The sequence below is a fragment of the Chionomys nivalis genome, chromosome 10 (assembly GCF_950005125.1).
Source record: "Chionomys nivalis chromosome 10, mChiNiv1.1, whole genome shotgun sequence".
In the NCBI taxonomy this organism is placed as follows: domain Eukaryota; kingdom Metazoa; phylum Chordata; class Mammalia; order Rodentia; family Cricetidae; genus Chionomys; species Chionomys nivalis.
In genome coordinates this window covers 45538083-45557452 of record NC_080095.1, presented here as the reverse complement: position 1 = coordinate 45557452, position 19370 = coordinate 45538083, and the positions used below count along the sequence as shown (strand labels likewise).

General features: G+C 47.1%; 1 protein-coding gene across 2 annotated transcripts in view; it reads right to left on the bottom strand.

The window, feature by feature from the left end:
• Nucleotides 1-2776: 2776 nt before the first annotated feature.
• Nucleotides 2777-19370, bottom strand: part of Zfyve26 (zinc finger FYVE-type containing 26) — a 60132-nt gene continuing 43538 nt past the window's right edge. For both annotated transcript variants that reach the window (XM_057782462.1, XM_057782464.1), the window contains exons 33-42: nt 17347-17494; nt 16887-17096; nt 15636-15857; nt 12075-12272; nt 10852-11051; nt 9847-9988; nt 9332-9391; nt 8330-8512; nt 7732-7776; nt 2777-4749 (exon numbers count right to left, since the gene is read on the bottom strand). In XM_057782462.1, coding sequence (XP_057638445.1) covers nt 4546-4749; nt 7732-7776; nt 8330-8512; nt 9332-9391; nt 9847-9988; nt 10852-11051; nt 12075-12272; nt 15636-15857; nt 16887-17096; nt 17347-17494 — 1612 coding nt within the window. In that variant the 3' untranslated portion in view covers nt 2777-4545. The remainder of the gene's footprint in view (nt 4750-7731; nt 7777-8329; nt 8513-9331; nt 9392-9846; nt 9989-10851; nt 11052-12074; nt 12273-15635; nt 15858-16886; nt 17097-17346; nt 17495-19370) is intronic.

The following is a 19370-nucleotide window of genomic DNA, read 5'->3' as shown; positions in this document are numbered from 1 at the left end:
CCTAAGCCTCAGCCAAAGACATCTGGCAGCCTAGCCTGTCTCGGGTTTCCAAACCTAGTGCTCATATGTCCTGCATTCGGGTGGAATGTTCCCATACTCTTTGTTGTGACATGTCTTCGTGTCACGGCCACACCAGATGTTTTCAGATCTCCTTCCATCCTTAGCATGTGTTTGCTCCATTTGTTTTTGTTTTGTTTTGAATGAGAAACCGGAGAGGCTCCCATTTCTGGGGAAAGATAACAGCAGCGATGCAAATGCTCTCAGCTCAGGTGTCCTTCCGCAAACGTGCCCCGAGAGAACTAGAAGCAGTCTTAACCTTGAGTTTTGCTCTTCTCAAATACTATACAGGTAGTTTTTTTTAAAAAAAAAATCCATGGATCATTTGATAGTAAAAATGATAGTTGGGCATTTTTTTTGTTGTTCTGCTAGGAATCATAAAGTCTGAAAAATGGCAACTAAGTTTTAAGAAGATCTCAGGATGCTATCTGTCTCCCACTACCCGAGAAAGAATCGATGAAAATGAGACCCTATCTCAAAAACAAACAAACAAACAAAAATCCATCAAGTTTATGAATTCCTGGGGGAGAAGAACGGTGGGAATGGTAGGGTGAGCACTCTCTACCCCACTGGTGGGGAAGTAAATTGTTATGGAAAATGGCTGGGATTATTGACCAAACGCACATATCCTCTGACTCAACAATTCAGGAAAATTCACTGCAGGATAATCTGTTGTGGCAAAATCCCCCTGTACCCCCGCCCTGGGACTGAACACTAGATACTGGCGACACTGGTCACCCCTGGGAGATGGGAGGACTCTTCACTCATATTCCTGCTCCTACTGTATCGCCTATCTCCACCCCTTCACCTAAAGCAGACATGAAACATCAAGTTTCCTAGTCATAGAGGATTCTAAATTGAGTTTTTTATTTTTTCATGGTGGAATTCAGCAATTGAGCCTAGGACTTTACACATATCATGCAACTGCTGTACTTTCAACCACATTTCTAACGCATAAAACAATACTTTATGACAATAAACTTATTTTATGTGTGTGGATGATTTGCTTGTATATATATCTGTGCACCATATGAATGCCTGGTGCCCTTGGTGGAAAGAAGTGGGTGTCATATTCCCTGGATCTGGTGTTGTTGGGAGGCCTTCCTGGTCAGGTTGTAGGCTACCACAGTCTGGCAGCTCTGAGCTCAGCAACAGCAGAGGGTTTCCTATGCTCTATCTGACCTTATTTGAAGACTGTCTCTAGGTCCAGATGCTTATCACTGGTGTGACCCTTGACACAGTTCCCTGCAGAAGCCGTCTCCCAGCGGCCCATATGGGAATTAGACATAGTTCTAGGATCTTTACGGCAGAACTGTGCTTCCGCATATGATCCTAAGACTTTTACTAAGGGTTTTGGGATAAGAATTTTCTGTTTAGTGCAAATTAGGGAATGCCCCAGCCACTGTCCCCGTCCTTTCTTTCTCACTCGGGGATAAAGTTGAGCGTCTCACTGAAGCTATCTCCTGGGAGGCTATTTCTGCAATGTTCACAGGTCATCCAAAGCTCTGTCCTTGCTTCTGCCCCTTTGTCCTTATGGACTGGTGGCCAACAGTGAGGAAAAGGGGGATTCCACGTGGAGTCTGCTCTTAACCCATCAGCCATCTCTCCAGCCCCAGGAGCATTCATTGTTTTCTTCGTTTATTTTTTTTTTTCTTTTGAGACAGGGTCTCACTCTGCAGCCCTGGTTGTCCTGGAACTCACTATGTAGATGAGGCTGGCCTTAAACGCAGAGATCTATGTGTCTCTGCCTCTTGAGTGTTGAGATTAAAGGTATGCACCGCCATGCCCAGCCCCTTCTTAAGGTTTTAGGATTTACTAATACTTACGTGTATTGTGTGTGTGTTCGTGTGTACAGACACATTCATGCCACGGTGTGGATATGGAGGTCAGAAGACAACTTGAACAGTCATTTCTTCCTTTCCATCTTTGTGTGGGTGTCAGGCCTGTGTGGCAAGCGCTTTACCCACTGAGACACTTCTGGGACCCACTAGTAATTTTTTTAATACATTGGGAATTTGAGAAATTCACAATCGTGTGAACAATCAGTGCAGGACTTGTTCAAGAGAAAGTTAGTCAGCTGAACTTTCTTCCCTACTCACCTTTTCTTTCCACAGAACACACGAGCAAAAGGCAAGAGTCTGGAAACAGGGAGCATGGAGGGAAGAGGATCAAGAGTTCTAGATTACCTTCAGCTTCACAGCAAGTTCAAAGTCATTCTGGCCTACATGAGAACTTGTCTCAAAACAAACAGAAGTCATGGGCTGGAGACATGGTTAGGTAGTTAAGAGCACTTGTTCTTACACAGGACTTGAATGCAGTTCCCAGCAACTCACAGGCTGCTCACAATGACCTGTAACTCTAGTTCCAGGGGATCCCATACCCTCTTCTAGCCTCCACAGGTGCCAGGCAAGCAAGCACATGGTATGTATGGTATAGTATACAGACATTTAGGCACTCATACAATTTTTTTTTAAAGTGTGCTTATATAAATAGAGATGACTCAGAGGTTAAGAGCACTGCCTGCTCTTCCAAAGGTCCTGAGTTCAATTCCCAGCAACCACATGGTGGCTCACAACCATCTGAAATGAGATCTGATGCCCTCTTCTGGCTGCAGACACACAGACAGAATATTGTATACATAATAAATAAATAAATAATAAATAAATCAAGCCACGAAGCTAAGAAGTAGGTGGAATAGACAGTTTATTGTGGTGTGGGTGTAGAACACACAACCCTTCAACATTTATGGGTGTTTTGATGTTACTGTTGCTTTGCAAGAGACCACAGTGTGATGTCTGGGGTCTTTAGTTTCTTCTCTGTTAACCTGGTCAATGGTTACCTATTTTATAGTTCAAGTTAGGAGAAAGTCAGGGAAATCTGGTTGTGACACCCTAAATCAAGGGCTGCAAGACTTACAACCCAGGTGTGTAAAGTGCTTATTCTCAGTGCAAAAAGGACAGCCTTGAGTGTAAGCAGACACCAGGCACTGGGGGCTCCCAGGATCTGGGTGGTGTGTTCTATGACTCAAGGAAGGGAAAGCCACCACCAGACTGCACCCTCAAGGGATCGAGTATTTTCCCCCAGCCTTCCTTCTCTAACAGGATCATAGCTTGGACTCTTGACAGACGTCCATTAACAGTTGTTAAGAAAAACTTGGTTCAGAAGAAATGAACAGGGCTTCTAAGCACCAGAGACACTGACTTCAGTTTCCAGTTCCTGTTGCCTTGGCAGCAAGGGGGAGACCGGCAGGCTGAGCTCTGGCTGGTGGGAGTCATGGGGCTACAAGCTTTTCTTTGGGGCTCTCATTTGTGAAACAGTCACTGAATGACAGACCCTTTCTCTTGAGCATTGACTGGTCTCAGGTGGAAGATAAGCAGATGCATATTTAACCCTTCATCTTGTCCCCACCATTGGATGGGACTCATTTGTTGCCTCCTTGTGCTGACTCATCTGAAGGCCCAACTGTGACATGAACCCCATTCCCTCAGTGTACTGCTGCCTCACGAGCCAGGTCTTTGCATATTCCAGCCCATGGTCCTGAGGAGACTGAAGGGAAGCACGAGGGATAGAGAAACGGTTTCCTAAAGAGGCACAAACAAGAATGCAGCTCAAATAGGTAGAGTCTGGCCATTCGTTCAGCCCCAGGATCCTGGCTACTATCTCTTTCCCTGGACGCTAAAAGACAAAGTCATGTGTTCTTGCCCATCCACCTTGCAGTAGGGATACTGACAAGAGCCAGCCCTGTGTTTGAAGAGACCTGCGTTTTCTTCCACTCTGGATGAATGTGACGGGGCCTGGCCTCAGCCTCCCCAGATCTGACAATTATGCTGTCACCAGAGCCTTCAGATGCCCGCACCTGAAAACCTTGTGCTTGTGAGAGGTGCTGCCGGGAGAGCGCTCATGGTCGCCAGGTGTAAACACTCCCAGTGCCTTCTCTGAATTTTGGAAAGGGAGAAGAAGCAATTCTTTTTCCAGCACTGCTTTGTAACTCTGTTAGTCCCTCATGTTAAGAGGAGTCGCGAAAGTGTGTCTGCACAGTGGGGAAGAACCGTGGACAGACAAGATGACCTAGGGTAAGAACCAAAAATGCAGGGAAGGTTTGCAGACCAGCACAAAGCCAGCACAAGGTAGGAAGTAGAGTGCCTCTCTTCAGCAGAGGGCTCTCATTTGTTCAGAAAATGCTGGGGCGTAAACATGAGTACACGGGAGCATGCACACGTATGTGCACACACGCACACACACAGTCACTGTGAGGTAGAAAGAAGTGGCTATCTCTAGACAAACACGAATCCTACAACTTCTCATGGCACTTGTGTGAAAGGACCTGCTCTCACCCACACAGGCAAGCAGGGTCCAACCTGCTCACTCCAACCTCGGGCAGGGCCAGAAGTTCCACTCCACAGGAAGACGGAGATGGAGGGCGTTGTGTGGCATTGTACCTGTGGTCAGAGCTCCCAGGCTACAGTTCCTAGGTTCTGCTGCCCAGGGTCACTTCCTGGAGCCTGAGCCATGGGCACCACGGGAGTGGCTTGTCAGAAGCCACTGAGCACAGATGTCTTGAACCACAGAGTCCCCACTGCTTTTGGCAGCCTGCTGCACCTGCTGGACCAGGGCGGCTGCCTGCGAGTGTTCTTGCTTCACAGCGATCAGGTAGGCAGAACGCAGTTTGCAACATGTCAGATAGGCTCGGACCTAGTGATTGGTTGGGCACAAGATAGTGGAAAAGAAATGATCAGAAAAGGCAGGTCAATGAACATAAAGAGTCCCAGGAAGTGCCAGTGGGTAAACAGTACTTCTCACACACCAAACTGATAGCTAGGCTCTTGCCTTCTATTATTTCATAACAACGTTCTAGACATCAAGCGATTGCACGGCTTTGTGCGCATATGATAAGTGCAATCACAGATGAAATAAGATTTTAAAGACCAAGGTAGACAGGCAGATTCTGCTCTTTATCCAGCTTCCTCCAGTTTCTTTCTGGAATCAGAACTAGTATTGCCAGTGCCCACAGTGGTTTTATAGTTTCTTGTTGATTAACTGATAGTCTTGACTAGACTACAAGATTCATGAGAGCAGGGATAATATACTCTTTGGGCCTGGCATGCAGCCAGTGTGCAGCCAATGGGCCTTACATGGGTGACTGAGTGGATGAGTAAAGAACCATACCCTCCTTTGGCAAAGGGTTTACAGATTCCCCTTTTCTGTTTTGAACACGCTGAATTAAAACAAAAACAAACCTTTGGGTGGGTGGTGCTGGGGACTGAACCTGCGCCCCATGCATGCTAGGCAAGCACTCTAGCATTGAACTATATCCCCAGTCTTGAATTTAAAGCCCACTGACAGAAAACATAGGGTGAAAAATGGATGCACATGATTAGAAAAGGTCTAGGTAAGATATCGGCCCATGAGACTTGAATAGAATATCCTCGTTTGGATGGAAGGCAGCTCGGCGTGGGGGATAATGTATCTCCTATGCTGTCCATCCCACGATTCAAGAGCCCTTTTCTCCCTGGCTCTGGTTTCACCAGCGCCTCCAACATTCTGAGCGAGCCCTAGCAAGGCCTCCACAAGCTGCAGCTGAGCTCCCCCTGGCAGCTGCTTTTCTACCGCAACACTTATTTCTGAATCAGAGACATTTTTTGCTCCATGCAAAATCCTTCATCTTTTCGGGATGTGTGTGGGTCCTGCTAACCAAAGTCTCTTTGGCTTGATTTCAGATAGTTTCCCACTACAGAAAAAAATCTGGTGATCCGTGAGCTCACTGAAGGAATCGGGCACCGCTGTTGGGGGACACATATGCTGGTCTAGGGAGCGAGCCCTCATCTGGGCCTCTAGCTGACAAGCAAAATCCGAGAGAATGTAATTGCCAGAATCTAGAGTAAAAAAAAAAAAATGGATCATGCCAGTTTTTGGCAAGACCTGTGCCCTGAGGTCCCAAAAGTATCTTAGAATAGCTGCTGAAAGAAACAACTGTTGAGATTTGGGTTCTCATTCAAATTGTACAAAAGTAGCTGTCATTTTAGGACGTGGGAATCTCATCCTTTCCAAGCGCCTTATTGGGAAGTTGTACAAGCAGTGAAGAAATGTCTAGAACAAGCTCTCCTTAGGATCTAGACTAGACCATGGTCGGCAGGTTCCGCCTGGGGACCAACGGCACCGCAGTGGGAGCGGCTCCGTGGCTGTGTAAGAAGCCGCTGTCTGACACTAGTTTCCATCATGAGGGACTGCAAAGCTGGGAAATGTGTCTCCTGATGGCCAGCTGGTCTGGCTTTGCTGTTTCAGAGCTCTTCTAGCCTGGAGGCCTTCCTGAAGACGGCAGGATGATGGGTCCTATGATCAGCCACAGCTGGTGACACCGACCAAAGGATGCTGGCTGGCACTTCTCACAGAAGTGATCCGAAACAAGAGGTCTAGTCACTTCCCAAACAGGGAAGAGTTCACGGCCCTCAAGGGAGCACTGTCTGTCAAAGGGCTGAATGGATGTTTTGGTTTTTGTTTGAATGTGAAATGCCCCTCATAGGGTCATGTATTGGAACAAATGGTTTGTGGCTGCTGTGGTTTGTGGCTGCTGGTGGTGTTTGGAAGGTGGGCCCTTGCTGGAGGAAATGGTCACCTGGGGTGGGTATTAAGGTTTTAGGGCCCCGCTTTTTGTTCTCTCTCTTCTTTCTTTCTTTCTTTCTTTCTTTCTTTCTTTCTTTCTTTCTTTCTTTCTTTCTTTCCTTCCTTCCTTCCTTCCTTCCTTCCTTCCTTCCTTCCTTCCTTCCTTCCTTCCTGTTTTTTTTTCTTTCGAGACAGGGTTTCTCTGTGTAGCCTTAGCTGTCTTGGAACTTGCTCTGTAGACCACGCTGGCCTTGAACTCACAGAGACCCACCTGCCTCTGCCTCCTGAGTGGAGTGCTGGGATTAGAGGCGTGCACCAAGACTGTGCAGCCTCTCTCTGTTTTCTAACTCTGGATGCAATGTGAGCAGCCAGCCACCTCCTCTTGCCCCTGTGCCTTTCCATCCCGACTACAGTGGAATTTAACCCTTAAACTCTAAGTTGGAATTAATCGTTCCTTCCTTAAATTGCTTCTTGTTAAGTATTTTGTCATAGCAACAACAAGAACAGTAGCTAATACGGTGGGTTTTTCTTACTGGACTCGTTTTCCCTCCAGAATAAGGAAAACTTTCCCCACCAGGAACCTCATCTAATCAGTCAGCTTGAAGATGGAAATGAGATTTCCTCTATGGCTTTCAGGTGAGAAAGCTGAGAATAACACAGAGATTTAAAAACAGTCTCAGGGAGAGGGAATTGGGAAGGCAGCCAGGTGGTGTTGGTGCACACCTTTAATCCTAGCACTCAGGAGGCAGAGGAAGGTGGATTTCTGTAAGTTCAAGGCTAGCTTGGTCTACAGAGTGAGTTCCAGACAGGCTCCAAAGCTACACAGAGAAATCCTGTCTTGAAAAAACAAAACAAACAAACCAAAAAAAAAAAAAAAAATGGGAAGGCCAAGGTTTGGGCAGTCAATGTTCATCTGCCCCATCTATTCCGTCTGGAGCTTTTAAACCACTGTCTAGGTCCTGGATAACAAAGAAACCAAGCCACAAGACTGCATGGAACTACTGTGCAGGGCAAGGGAAGCCTCAGTGCTATTCATGCAATAATAACACCAGATCTAGGAGACATCCTGCTCACCTTGTTGTCGTCGCTGTGTATCGCCTGGATCAGTCCCTCCAGCTCCTGTGTACAACAGAGACATAGCGGCTGTGAAAGGAAGAAGCTGGGAGCCTCGGCTCAATCCAGTCTGAGCCCAGCTACTGTGGCTCCAAGGTGGGGATGCCCACCTGATCCTTCTCCCTATCTCAATTCCCACTATAAGAATAATGAATGACGGCTAATGATATTACTAAGCTTTGGATTGGGGCAGAAGGAGCATCTCCTACGAGGCCCATGCTGAGCTTTCACAAATGGATGTGGCTCTGTTCGCCCCACAGGCATGTCATAGAGGACGGTTTTGCAGGCAGGATGTTTGAAAGTCCACTCTCGTCTATCCATCAGAACACTGACATTTCCAGGTGCACACTATGAGATAAGAGGACGCCAAGGGGCGCCTTCTGGAGACAGCCATCAGAATCATGACTTCTACAAAGGGAGAGAGTTGCTCAGAGTGAGGCCGTGATTGCAGAGAGTTAGGAAGAGAAACGGGTCTTGTGTTGAGGAGGAGGAGGAGGAGGAGGATGGGGTGATTCTGAAGCAGATAGTGGGCACCCAAGAGATCCAGGAGTGAGCGCACCTGTGGTGGGATTCTCTTGAAGGCTTCCAGGCAGTTGAGGAGGATGGTGTCGCCGTCACTTTTGGCTGCCATGCCTGACTCACTGACACACTTGAGCAGCTGTCGGATCTCACCGTACTTCCCCCTCTCCACCAGCTGCCTGGCGGCTCTGCAGTAGGTTGCAGCAGCATCCAGTTGGAAGTCCTAGGACAGATGTGGGGTGACGGACTTAGGGCAGTGGGAAACGCCCACAGTGGGAAAGGATTGCAGTTACAACAGGGAACCCAAATAAAACAAACACGCACAAGTAAGAAAGGCTCCCTTTGGAGTCAGGCAGACATTTAAGAAGTGAGTATAAAAGCCGCCTCCTCTCGGTACGAAGTGGGGCACCCTAGTTGCTTCTGTGGGGCTTTCTTTTTCTCAGGACAGGGTCAAGGCTGGTCTTCAGTGCTTGAGTTTCCTGTCCCCACTTCCCAAACACTGAGATTCCAGAGTCTACCACCATGCTTGGCTCCATGGACTTTCAAAGACATTCTACTTAGTTCCTAAGACCAATCCTCTCTCCCCTGACTCACATTTCTCTGGGAAATGGTGCACAGGGCTGGTGTTTGTTAAGAGCTGCCCAAGTGTTAAAACAGATTATCAAGACTCACTTGCTGGAACCTGCCAGATAAATGCCTTGAACCCAGCTTTGGTTAGCCCTTACGCCACAGGACTTCGGAGAGGTAGCCTGGCTAGTCCTTCTAGACAGGCTCTCCTGAGACAGAGAGTGACATTTCTGCAGTGGGTTGTGGGTAGCTGTCTTACATGTACTCCTAGATACCTTTTGAGATGCTATGATTGGCTTTTGGTTAAAAGACATAGGATTTGGCATCTGACTCAGTTCTGTTATCTGTTTTGACATGTAAAGTTGCTCTTCCTGGGTAAGAATATTTTCTAAAGAGTAGCCTTTTCCAGAAATGTCAGGTGTGGGGTCCCTTGCCATACGCTAGAATGGAACATCAAGAATACAGAGCATCATACCTGTAGAACGCGGAATGCAATTCCAAAACCGTCTTCCACATTTTTCCCTCCCAGCATAACCTGGAGGGAGAAGGAGACATGCTTAAAGGAATAATTATTCAAATAACTTCTCAATAAAAACATCAGGGTCCCTATTTATCTTTATCGTCATGTTTTTGTGGAGACAGGGTCTCTCTGCACAGCCCTGGCTGGTTTAGAACCCACTATGTAGATCCGGCTGGCCTTGAATTCACGGTGATTCTCCTAGCTCTGCCTCCCTTCTTCTGGGATTATAGATATGAGCCAACATACCCAATCCATTTGCTGAGTTATTAAATATATGTGGAGCCTTTACTGAGCACCCAGCAGCAGAGATCCAAGGGACCAAATGGACTCTAACTCCCGCCTGAGGCCCGCATTCCAATGGGGAGGAAGCCATCAAGCAAATGACTGAAATAGTCAGATAATTACAATAGGGATAAGCACTCTGAAGGAGGTGAGCAGTCTGCCACAGACAGGTGAAACCCTGCACGCACCTTGCAGGCAACTTCCATCTTCATGTGGTTATTTCCGAAGAGTGTTGGCAGAGGCAATGTGGTGACCTGCGAGGTGCCAGCGCTCTCACACCGATGTAAGAATCTGGTCACTTCCATTTGTAGCTGAAGTGTATTCATATGCCTGTGGGGACAGGGCAGGCACAGTGCAGCCTCAGCAGGCTCTCAGAGAGTGGGGGTCTGGGGCTGGGTGACTGGCTCTTAAGAAGAGGGCAATGGGGAGACCAAAGAAATGGCACAAAGGGAAGAGGCTTGAAATACACTCCAAGCTATGGTTAAACAGAAATGGAAGGCCTAGGCCACCCCCAGACATACAATAGTTAAGGCGCACTGTGGGACTGGACAAAGACCTAGGGCCTCCCCACCACCCTCTAGACATACAATAGTTAAGGCACACTGTGGGACTGGACAAGCTTCTGGCACTGACTCAACAATATTAACTCAGTATCTACTCAGCAGGTCCCAGAGTGAGCAGGAGGCTTGAGTCCTGCTTTCATGGCTCATGGGCTAGAGCAGAAATGGATAGTAACCAGACACAGAAGAGGTTTAGTGTCTGAATCTAAGAAGACAACTAATTAGAGTGTTGGAAAATCTGCTATTTTTTTTTTTTTTTTGAGACTAGATCTAGCTATACCACTAGCCTCAAACTCACAATCCTCCTGCTTCAGCATATACTACCATGTCTGGCTAAGCCTTTTCTTTAGATAGTATGTTCCGAATAGAGGGGTTGGCAAGCATAAAAGAAAGAAAGTGCTTGGGTTGAGGATCCTGGAGGCCAGTGCCTGACATGTACCAAGGAAGAGTAGAGGGGCAGAGAGGGATTATGCTGGACCTTTTTTGCTCATTTTAAGGAATGTGGAATTCAGTCTGGGATAGCATGGGATCCTAATCCCTTCCGATAGTGGCTTTCCAGGCTGTAGCAGACGCTGTCACCCACGGCTGCTGCCTTCCCGCCCTGCGCTGACCATCTCCCGAGCCTTGACATACCTGGAGACATCAGCAGCAGTCATCTTCTTCCGGAAGAAGGTGCTTTTCTTCCTCCCGGAACTGCGGGATGTTTCTTGGAGGTAGATCTTCAGGTGGTCCTTGGCCTTAAGCAACCACGAGAGCTTCTCTCCCAATTCCGTGTAGGACTTTGCTTTGTGACTGAAGAACCGAATACAGGTCATGGCAGCCCGGACTTGGTCCTAGGATTGGGAAGCGAATGTTTGGTTTAGGATAGATCAGAGATGTCGGGTGTGTGTGTGTGCCACAAGGAGCCTGATCTGATTCCCCCTGATATAGCAGACCTTCAGGTTCTGGCCCTGTGATGTCTTCATCCCTAGCTAGAGCCTCGCTTCCTCTCGATAAGTGCCAGTGTCTACTCTATCATCAGCTGAGCAACATTTTACGTCAGTCATCACAGGGTCCCAGAGACCCTACAGTGAGCTGCCTGTCAAGCTCAGGTGGGATATTATCTCACCACGGTAGAGGTCTCTAGGAAGATCTTTCCGACTCCCATTAAGTAGATTCAGCTTTAAGTTGGCATCAGATGATCTCATTTCTGAGATCATAGTACTGAGAATCCTCAGACAGGGGGAACTTGGTCCTTCTTTCATGCATTTTCTTCTAAAGACACAAGCTTGCCAGAACATATTCCTTATGGATTCTTTATCTCCTTCCTTCCTTCCTTCCTTCCTTCCTTCCTTCCTTCCTTCCTTCCTTCCTTCCTTCCTTCCTTCTTCCTCATCTTAACTTGAATTCTTTTTAAAAATTATATTATTTATTTAATTTATCTATTTATTTATTTGTTGATTTTTATGTGGGTGAGTATTTTGCCTGCATGTATATCTGTGTACCACATGTGTGCCTGGCGTCTGCGGAGATCAGAAAAGGGCATCGGATCTCCTGGGACTGGAGTTACAGATGGTTATGAGTCACCATGTGGGTGCTGGGAATTGAAACTGGATCCTCTGGAAGAGCCATCTGTCCAGCCCCAAACTGTTTAAATTCTGAAGGATGCTATCTATTATGGGCAAGATTAAAGTTTGGCTCTAAGTGTAGGAGGAAAGTCTAAATATTTAATAATGTTGGAGAGTGTGGTGGATTTGCTCCAGGGTCAAGCACCAAGGTCAGGGATCAAATGACTGTCCTGTTCCCTCATCTTGCATAGCCTCTCCTGCACCACAAAGCACCAACGCCAAGTGGAAGGGAGGATGGGTTGCTGTTACCTTCATAAACTGCTGCAGCTCATATAGGATGTGGTAGTAGTTCTTCTTCTGCAGATGCTGGCAGGCAGCGATCAGGTATGCTCCCCAGCTCTCCAGGGTTGGATCAATGGATTCCAGTAAGTTTTCCAAAGTGTGCAACTTCCCACTTTTATAGCTCGGCTGGAAAATGCCTTCTATGAAGACCTCTGGAGGACTTTCCTGGAGCAGGAAAGAAGTAAGAAGTCAGAAGTGTGGGACTGGTCCTGGCAGTCTGGGATTTGCTCTGAACCTCCACACCCTCCTAGGGGAGTGCCTTGGCCTTTTCCTCTGAGAAGCCCTCTCCAAGGACGCTCCATTCACTCCTTCCTTGAGTGGCTCTCTCCACTCATTGCTCTTCTTCCTCTCCTAGGATTTATCCCCGATTGGCCCTGCATGCTAGCTAACAAGGAAATTCGACACTGCTAATTCCATCAGTATCAGTTCTTTATAGTGTTGGGGATCAAACCCAGAGCCTCTCAAATGCTAGAAGACCTACTTACTATCTCCAGTGGGCCCAGCAGTTTTTGAAAGAATAATGACTTCCTTTCCCTTGAAAAACTATTTTTTTCAAAAAAAAATTATTTTTTTAAGTTAAATAACATTGTTTAAATTTCTTGAAAAAGTTTAAGCTTAATTTTTTTTTTTTAACTTTTAAGTAAGAAAAAAAATCTTCTTTATTTTGCTTTCATTATACTACAAACCAACCTCTCTAGGCATCCTTTCAACATCTCTGGTCACTCAATTTCCTTAGCTGGCTCTTCTCATCCCTGCAGGGCTCCTTTTCTCTCTACTTTCCTAGTGATTTCATCCAGTCTCATGGCTTTCCATGCTGTGTGTGATGACATCCACACCTCGATTTCCAGCCTGCTCATCCCCCTAAACCTCCCAATCTGGACCTCCTGTGGGACCCAGCTGCCTCTCAACAGGACTTCCTGCAAAGCCAACGAATCCAACACACAAAAGACTGCATTCTAGATTGTTCCAAAAAACTTGCTCCTCCCACATTCTCCTCTTTCTCAGTCACAATACAATTCTTTCAGGGGCGCAGGTCAAAAGCCTCAGGACCACTTTTCTTCTCAAACTCTGATATAAAATACCTCAGCAGGCTCTACCACTGGAATGCACCCAGAAGCTGTCTACTATACCATCACATTCTTGAATTATCGAAAGAGCCGTATCCATGGCAATTTCACAGTCTGTCTCCTCCTCAGAAAGCCAACAAACCAATTTTGTCAACACACGACTCTGAAGAAGTTACTCTTCAGCTCACTGCCTTGCAGTGATTCTGCTCCCCATTCACTGATAAAGCCCAGGCTCTCACAATATCCACATATACTATGTGATTTAGCTATTGCCTTCCCAATTATATCTGCTACCACCCAGTCCCCATCTCTCCTGGCTTCAGCCACCTGACCTTTGTATTTGTTACTTCCTCTGCCCAGAGTACAACTCCTCCAGTTGTTCTTGTGTCTTTCAGCCTTTTACTCAGATGCCATTACCTCTGGGCACCCCATCTTCTTCTGTTCTGCCTCTCCTTCTACTACCTGTACTCCTTCCTACCCTTCCTCTACCCTCTTCTGCCTTCCTCTCAACTTTCATGCTCTTCTTCCACTTTCTCTTTTGATACAGAGCCTTTCTACATAGTCCTGACTGGCTTTGAACTCACACAACTCTGTGTGATTCTTCCTCCCAAGTGTGTGCTCCTGTTCTGTGGATGTTTAACCTTTTAAGCTTGAAAGGATGGACAGAATTTCTCCCAGGAAAACAAGGAAGGCAGGACATTCTAGGTAGATGGAACAGTGCATGAAGACTAATAAAGATAGTAATATTAATATTTTGTTGAGTCTAGAATATGGAATATCAATAGCATCCATGGTGAAAAAAATCAGAAATATGGGAGACAGATCTTGAGGTCCAGCCGCATGCTAAGGAGTTAGCTTTCATCCTAATGATGTGTGAAGGCCCTGTGGAGAGAGGGAGTTGTGTTTAGGAACTTCACACTGAGGGCAGTGTGGCAGGAGAAGGAACACACAGAAACCCTTTGCACACCAGGTGTCCAAATGTCGTGTTCAGTGCATTTCCTTTCTGCACCCCTGCTTGCTTGAGGACAAAGGTAAGGGTCTTAAAAAAGCTCAAGAGTAGCTGGTGACAGGAGACAAAGAGGAGGCTTCCTTACTGGCTTTGTCAGCTGCAAAGCGAGGGCAGTGCTGTCGTCAGCTTCCACTTGGACTATTAGATAAGCAGCTTACCTCTGGCTGCGCTTATCCAAGGCACCAGACTGATGGTTAACACTCAGTCTGTGCCAGCAGAAACATCTTCACTTCTCAACTCATGGGGAGAGGGAGGGAAATAATAACTTCCAAATAATACGACTTATCCTGTGGTTCTTAAGACACGCTCAGCAGCTGAGATACAGCAGCAGCCACACAACGGTCTCTTTCACTGTCCTGTAAGGGTCGGATCACAAGCTGGACTTCTCATGGAGTCATCTAGAAGATGTCTGTTTGCAAACTATTGCCAGATGCTGTTCTGATTTAGTGTGGCTGACTGATGTTAGTCTGTGCTAAATTCCTTCTTCCTATGGAGTTTGGTAAATATCAGTCACTTTGTCAGAAAGTTACCATGAATGTTGAGATAAAAGGAATTTCAGGCCTACGACATAGCTCAGAGGGTAAAAGGTCTTGGTGTGCAACCTGATCATCTGAGTTTCTTCCCTGGGACCATGCAATTAGCAGGAGTGTGTATCTGTAAGCCCAGAGCTCCGATGGACAGATGGGAGACAGAAACAGAAGGAAGCTTATGGGTCAGCCAGCCTAGAGAATGCAGAACAGCACAGAGATAAGAAACCCCACCTCAAGGATGGAAGGTGAGATCTGATTTCTGGAAGCTGACTATAACCACATGCACCATGGCCCTGTGTATAGACTCTCTGTCTGTCTGTCTGTCTGTCTGTCTGTCTGTCTGTCTCTCTCTCTCTCTCTCTCTCTCTCTCACACACACACACACACACACACACACACACTTTTCCCCCTTCCTCTAAATAAGTAAACAAAAGGGTGATGACCAAGGAAGCAACACTCTTAGCGCTCTTCCGTCAGGAGGGAGATGGCAGGGGAGTGAGAGAAAACCAAAGAGACGGTGTGCTGCCTCCTCATGCACATGTGTGGGGTGCTCCTCTCTGTAACAGCTCTAAGTACACCCTCTCCTAGGCCAGGTGGAAACCAAGGTTCAGCACTGTGCCTGAGGTCACATGAGACTCCTGCTGAGTACCTCACTGTGGAGACCAGGCTGATGGTCTCACTGTGCTCTACACTGTGGGAGAGGAGACGAATTTGCTATTGCTGGTCAGGAGGGAAATTTGGGGTTTAATGTGAGACTTGCTGACCTCACTGGATGACTATATAGACAAAGCTTCTTAGACCTGACTCTGCAGGGAATTGTCTCACTGCTAGACGCTGAGTTAAGTATACAGGATGGGGTGGGGGGCGGGGTGTGTGTGGTCAAGGCGGCTACTGCCCTTGGGCTGTGTCCGAAATGTCTCACCTTGTTGAGCAGGTGCAGCAGGGCTTCCCGAAGGCAGTTATGCCTTATGTAGAAGCTGATGATGGCCAAGTTGGTGCTGTAGTTGTGCAGGTAGAAGAGACATTCCTGATAGTAGGTGTTGTTCATGATCTTCCCATCAGGAATTACCTCGAGGAAGAGGCTCTGGGTCCGAAGGGTGGCTTCCAGTTCCCGCAAGGTGGCAAAGTAATCGTCATCTTGTTGCTGGCAGGAAAAAAGAATGGCTTTGAACTCCAGGACCTAAGAAGTTAAGAAGTGATTCCCCCTCTTCTACCCCGCTCCCCCACCCCCAGCTTCCAAGCAGCACTACTAGGCATTCACTACTAGGTCTGGCCTTCAACAAGTCTTAACACTAGAAAGGCTTGGCTGGCGTAAGGCTGTAAGGCCGAGGCAGAGGATTCATGAGTTCAAGGCTGTTCTGGATCACACATTATAAAGCCAGGGACTGGGAGGCGGCTCAGTCGTCAGAGGGCTTATTGTGCAAGTCTGTGGACCCTGGCAGTCACGTACAAGTTGGCGTGCTGGTGTGCACCTGCAACTCAGTGTTCGGACAGGCAGATTCTAGGGGACAGGGGCTAGCTGGAGAGTTACTCTACTGCAAACAGTGAGCACCAGGTTCAGTGAAAAGCCCTGCTTTGAAAGAAACACAAAGTGCGGTGTGGCAAGACGGTTCAGCCAGTAAAGGCACCTGAAAGCAGCCTGACCACTGAATTTGATCCAGGGACACTGGTGAGAGGCAGAGCTGACTCTGTGAGCCGTCCTCTGACCTCCACGAATGTGTGAGCTCATATACATACACACACTCCAAACAAATGTAAAAGCAAAATGTAAAGACTGACAGAAGGCGGCAGCTAACAGTGACCTCTGGCCTCTACACATGCATGCTTGGGCGAGTACATATGTATACGCACGCATACACTACAGTACACTCAATGCACAAAATAAAAAAAAAAAAAAGAAAAACCCTAAATGGAAAATTAATCTGGGCACGTGATTTTAATTTTTGGATACCTCTATAGTATCTTTTAAAATATTGATTTTGTGTTGCTTATCTAACCATGCAGGTATGTAACTACACATACTACAAACAAAACACACAACACACAAACATCAGCCCAGCAGCCTCTGTGCCTAACCCCGCACTACTGACTGAACTGAAGCCAGTCATCTCACTGAATCCTCACTGCTCCTAGCCTCTTACAGGACAGGGCGCTCTGCCCGCTTTGCTCTTACCAAGGAGATGAGCGGTCTCACTGTGGACTCCAGGTACTCAACCACATCCTGGACTAGCCTTGAGCCATGACTCAGTTGATTGAGGTCAAGGGGAGGCTTCAGGCAGCGACTGAACTTCTCCCGTGCAGCAGCGAGGTTGCCAGCTTTAAGGCAGGCCATGCCCCAGGCATGCCATGCCCCCGTGGAATCAAGCCCGGTCTTTGTAGAGACCTGGAGGAAAAATTGCTCCATCTGTGAGAGGTGTCTACATTCAGGTCTGAGGGTCTTCCCAAGCCATTCTGTTTTTTTGCCCCAACCACCTGCCCAACATCCACGCGCTGGAATTCTCACACCAGCAAGTTGGTTGTGCCCTGGATGCACCCATGATCGGGACCACGGAGAGATGGTGAGACCTGTTCCCAAGGCTAAGCAAAGGCCACTCATGACAGAGGGGTAGAAGGAAGCTTTATCTTTGCCTCACCTCAACGCCCAGTTGGTAGTACTCAGCTTCCAGGAGCTGGTTCCTCAGCCTGGTCACCGCGGCTGGCTGCAAGATCTGGTCTAGAGATGGCACATGGCGATAGGCAGCGGTGACTAAAATATGCAAGACATCTACCTTGCTGATGTAACTACAGGGAGAGAGAGGGCATCGAAAATGAGACTGTGTTGAGCTTTGGAGCAATTGTTGCTTGAAGTGCTTCTATTTCATCTTCACTGTTAAGTGCGATCATGAGACTTGAGAGATACACAGCACATGTACTCTGAGTGAAGGTTCGAGAGTCAGACTCTTTTAACCCCACTCCCAACTTAATAGTTCTGAGGCCTGCCTCAACTCACTCATCTGTTACGTGGCTATAGAGCAGAAAATGAAGTGTGTCAAATGAAAGAGCTTAGGATAGTGTCTGGAACTTCTGTAGCACTTATAATCTGTTGGTTTATGTTTGAGCAGGGATGCTCTAGGTTTCCGTCTGAGACAAGGCCTCTATATTGAATACTGGAGCTCACAAATTACCGATTTGCTTTGGGCTCTTTGGAACCCTGCTTGGAAAAGTACAGAACAAGAGGCATTGACTCAGGGGCTGGAGAGATGGCTCACCAATTAAGAGCATTGGCTGCTTTTCCAGAGGACCTGGGTCTTGTGTTTAGCACCCACATGAAGGCTTACAACCACTTGTAACTTTAGTTTCACCGGTCCTGACACCATCTTTTGGATTCTCTGGGTACCATGAACACTTATGGTGCACACGCACACATAAACAAAACATTCATACATATAAAATAAAAATAATCCTTAAAAAAACAAAAAGCCCCACCGACCCATATTCCTGGTTGGCACAGTGGTTTTACCATGCCTCTTTCCTGGAGGTGGCACCAGGCAGGGGCACCTTGGCCCTTCTAGTCTAGTCTTCACACCCTCTCTCCATGCCAAGAATGGCCTTCCTTGTAGCCCACTGAATCTTATTCCTTACTCCTTTGGCAATCTTACTCCTGACACCTGAGGATTAGAAAAACCTTAGCAGGACAGAGCCCAGAGGGCCAGGCTATTCATTCTGATGTGGCAAGTTCACAGCCATGGTTCCTGGGTCTCAGAGCTACAGCAAAGAAGCCGTGGCTCCTCACTCATCTGCTTAGCAGTTTTCTTGGATTCCTTATCTTTAGTGATTCTCAATCGGTAGGAACTGGGCAGAAGAAAGGATAGTGTGTAAAATCAGATTCAAAGCCATATATTAATTCGAAGACTTATATAAGTCTCCCTTTGGAAAATGAAAACATTTGAACTAGATGATGTGTTTTTGTTTGTTTGTTTCTTTTGTTTATCCATCAGAAGGAGACATAGTTAAAATCAGAAGCGTCTGGTTTGTATGGTGATAGACATAAGAGAGGAGTCCTCTCCCATGGATAAACTGACAAGAAATCATCATAATGAAAGTATTTGAATGCAGGGAGGGGCAGAAAGAACATGTGATTTGAAATCAGTGCTGTAAACCATCCAGGAAGCCCACGATTGCTTGCAGGGGTGAAAACCCTGCTGAGCGAGGGCTTCCTTGATTTCTGCCACCTCCAGAGGCCCATAGGGCTTAGCAGTGGCTGTCTGAGGTTGGTGTTAAGAGGTGACGGAGTGGGCCTGTGCCTGAGGGAGACATTTATCCTGCCCCTGGATCCCGAAGCTGTTGGGACTTTGTGAGTCATGGATCTGGGTGGATGGATAAGCAAGGAATTAGGAGTCTTCATGTCAGGTTTAATGAGCGGAGTCAAAGCAGGTTCAGTTCCCGCCTCCACGGTCCTGCCCTGACTTCCTTCTGTGATGGACTGTGATGTGGAACCGTATGCTGGATAAGCCCTTGTCCCCCAGAATTGCTTTTACACATGTTGTCTTGTCATAGTAATAGAAAGCAGATAAACACCTTCTGTTTTTGAGGACCTAGGGAAAGAAAAGGACATGGGCTGACCGAGGGTGAGGACGACTTATATTTCATCAACATTAAATGAGACGCATGTCGGCGT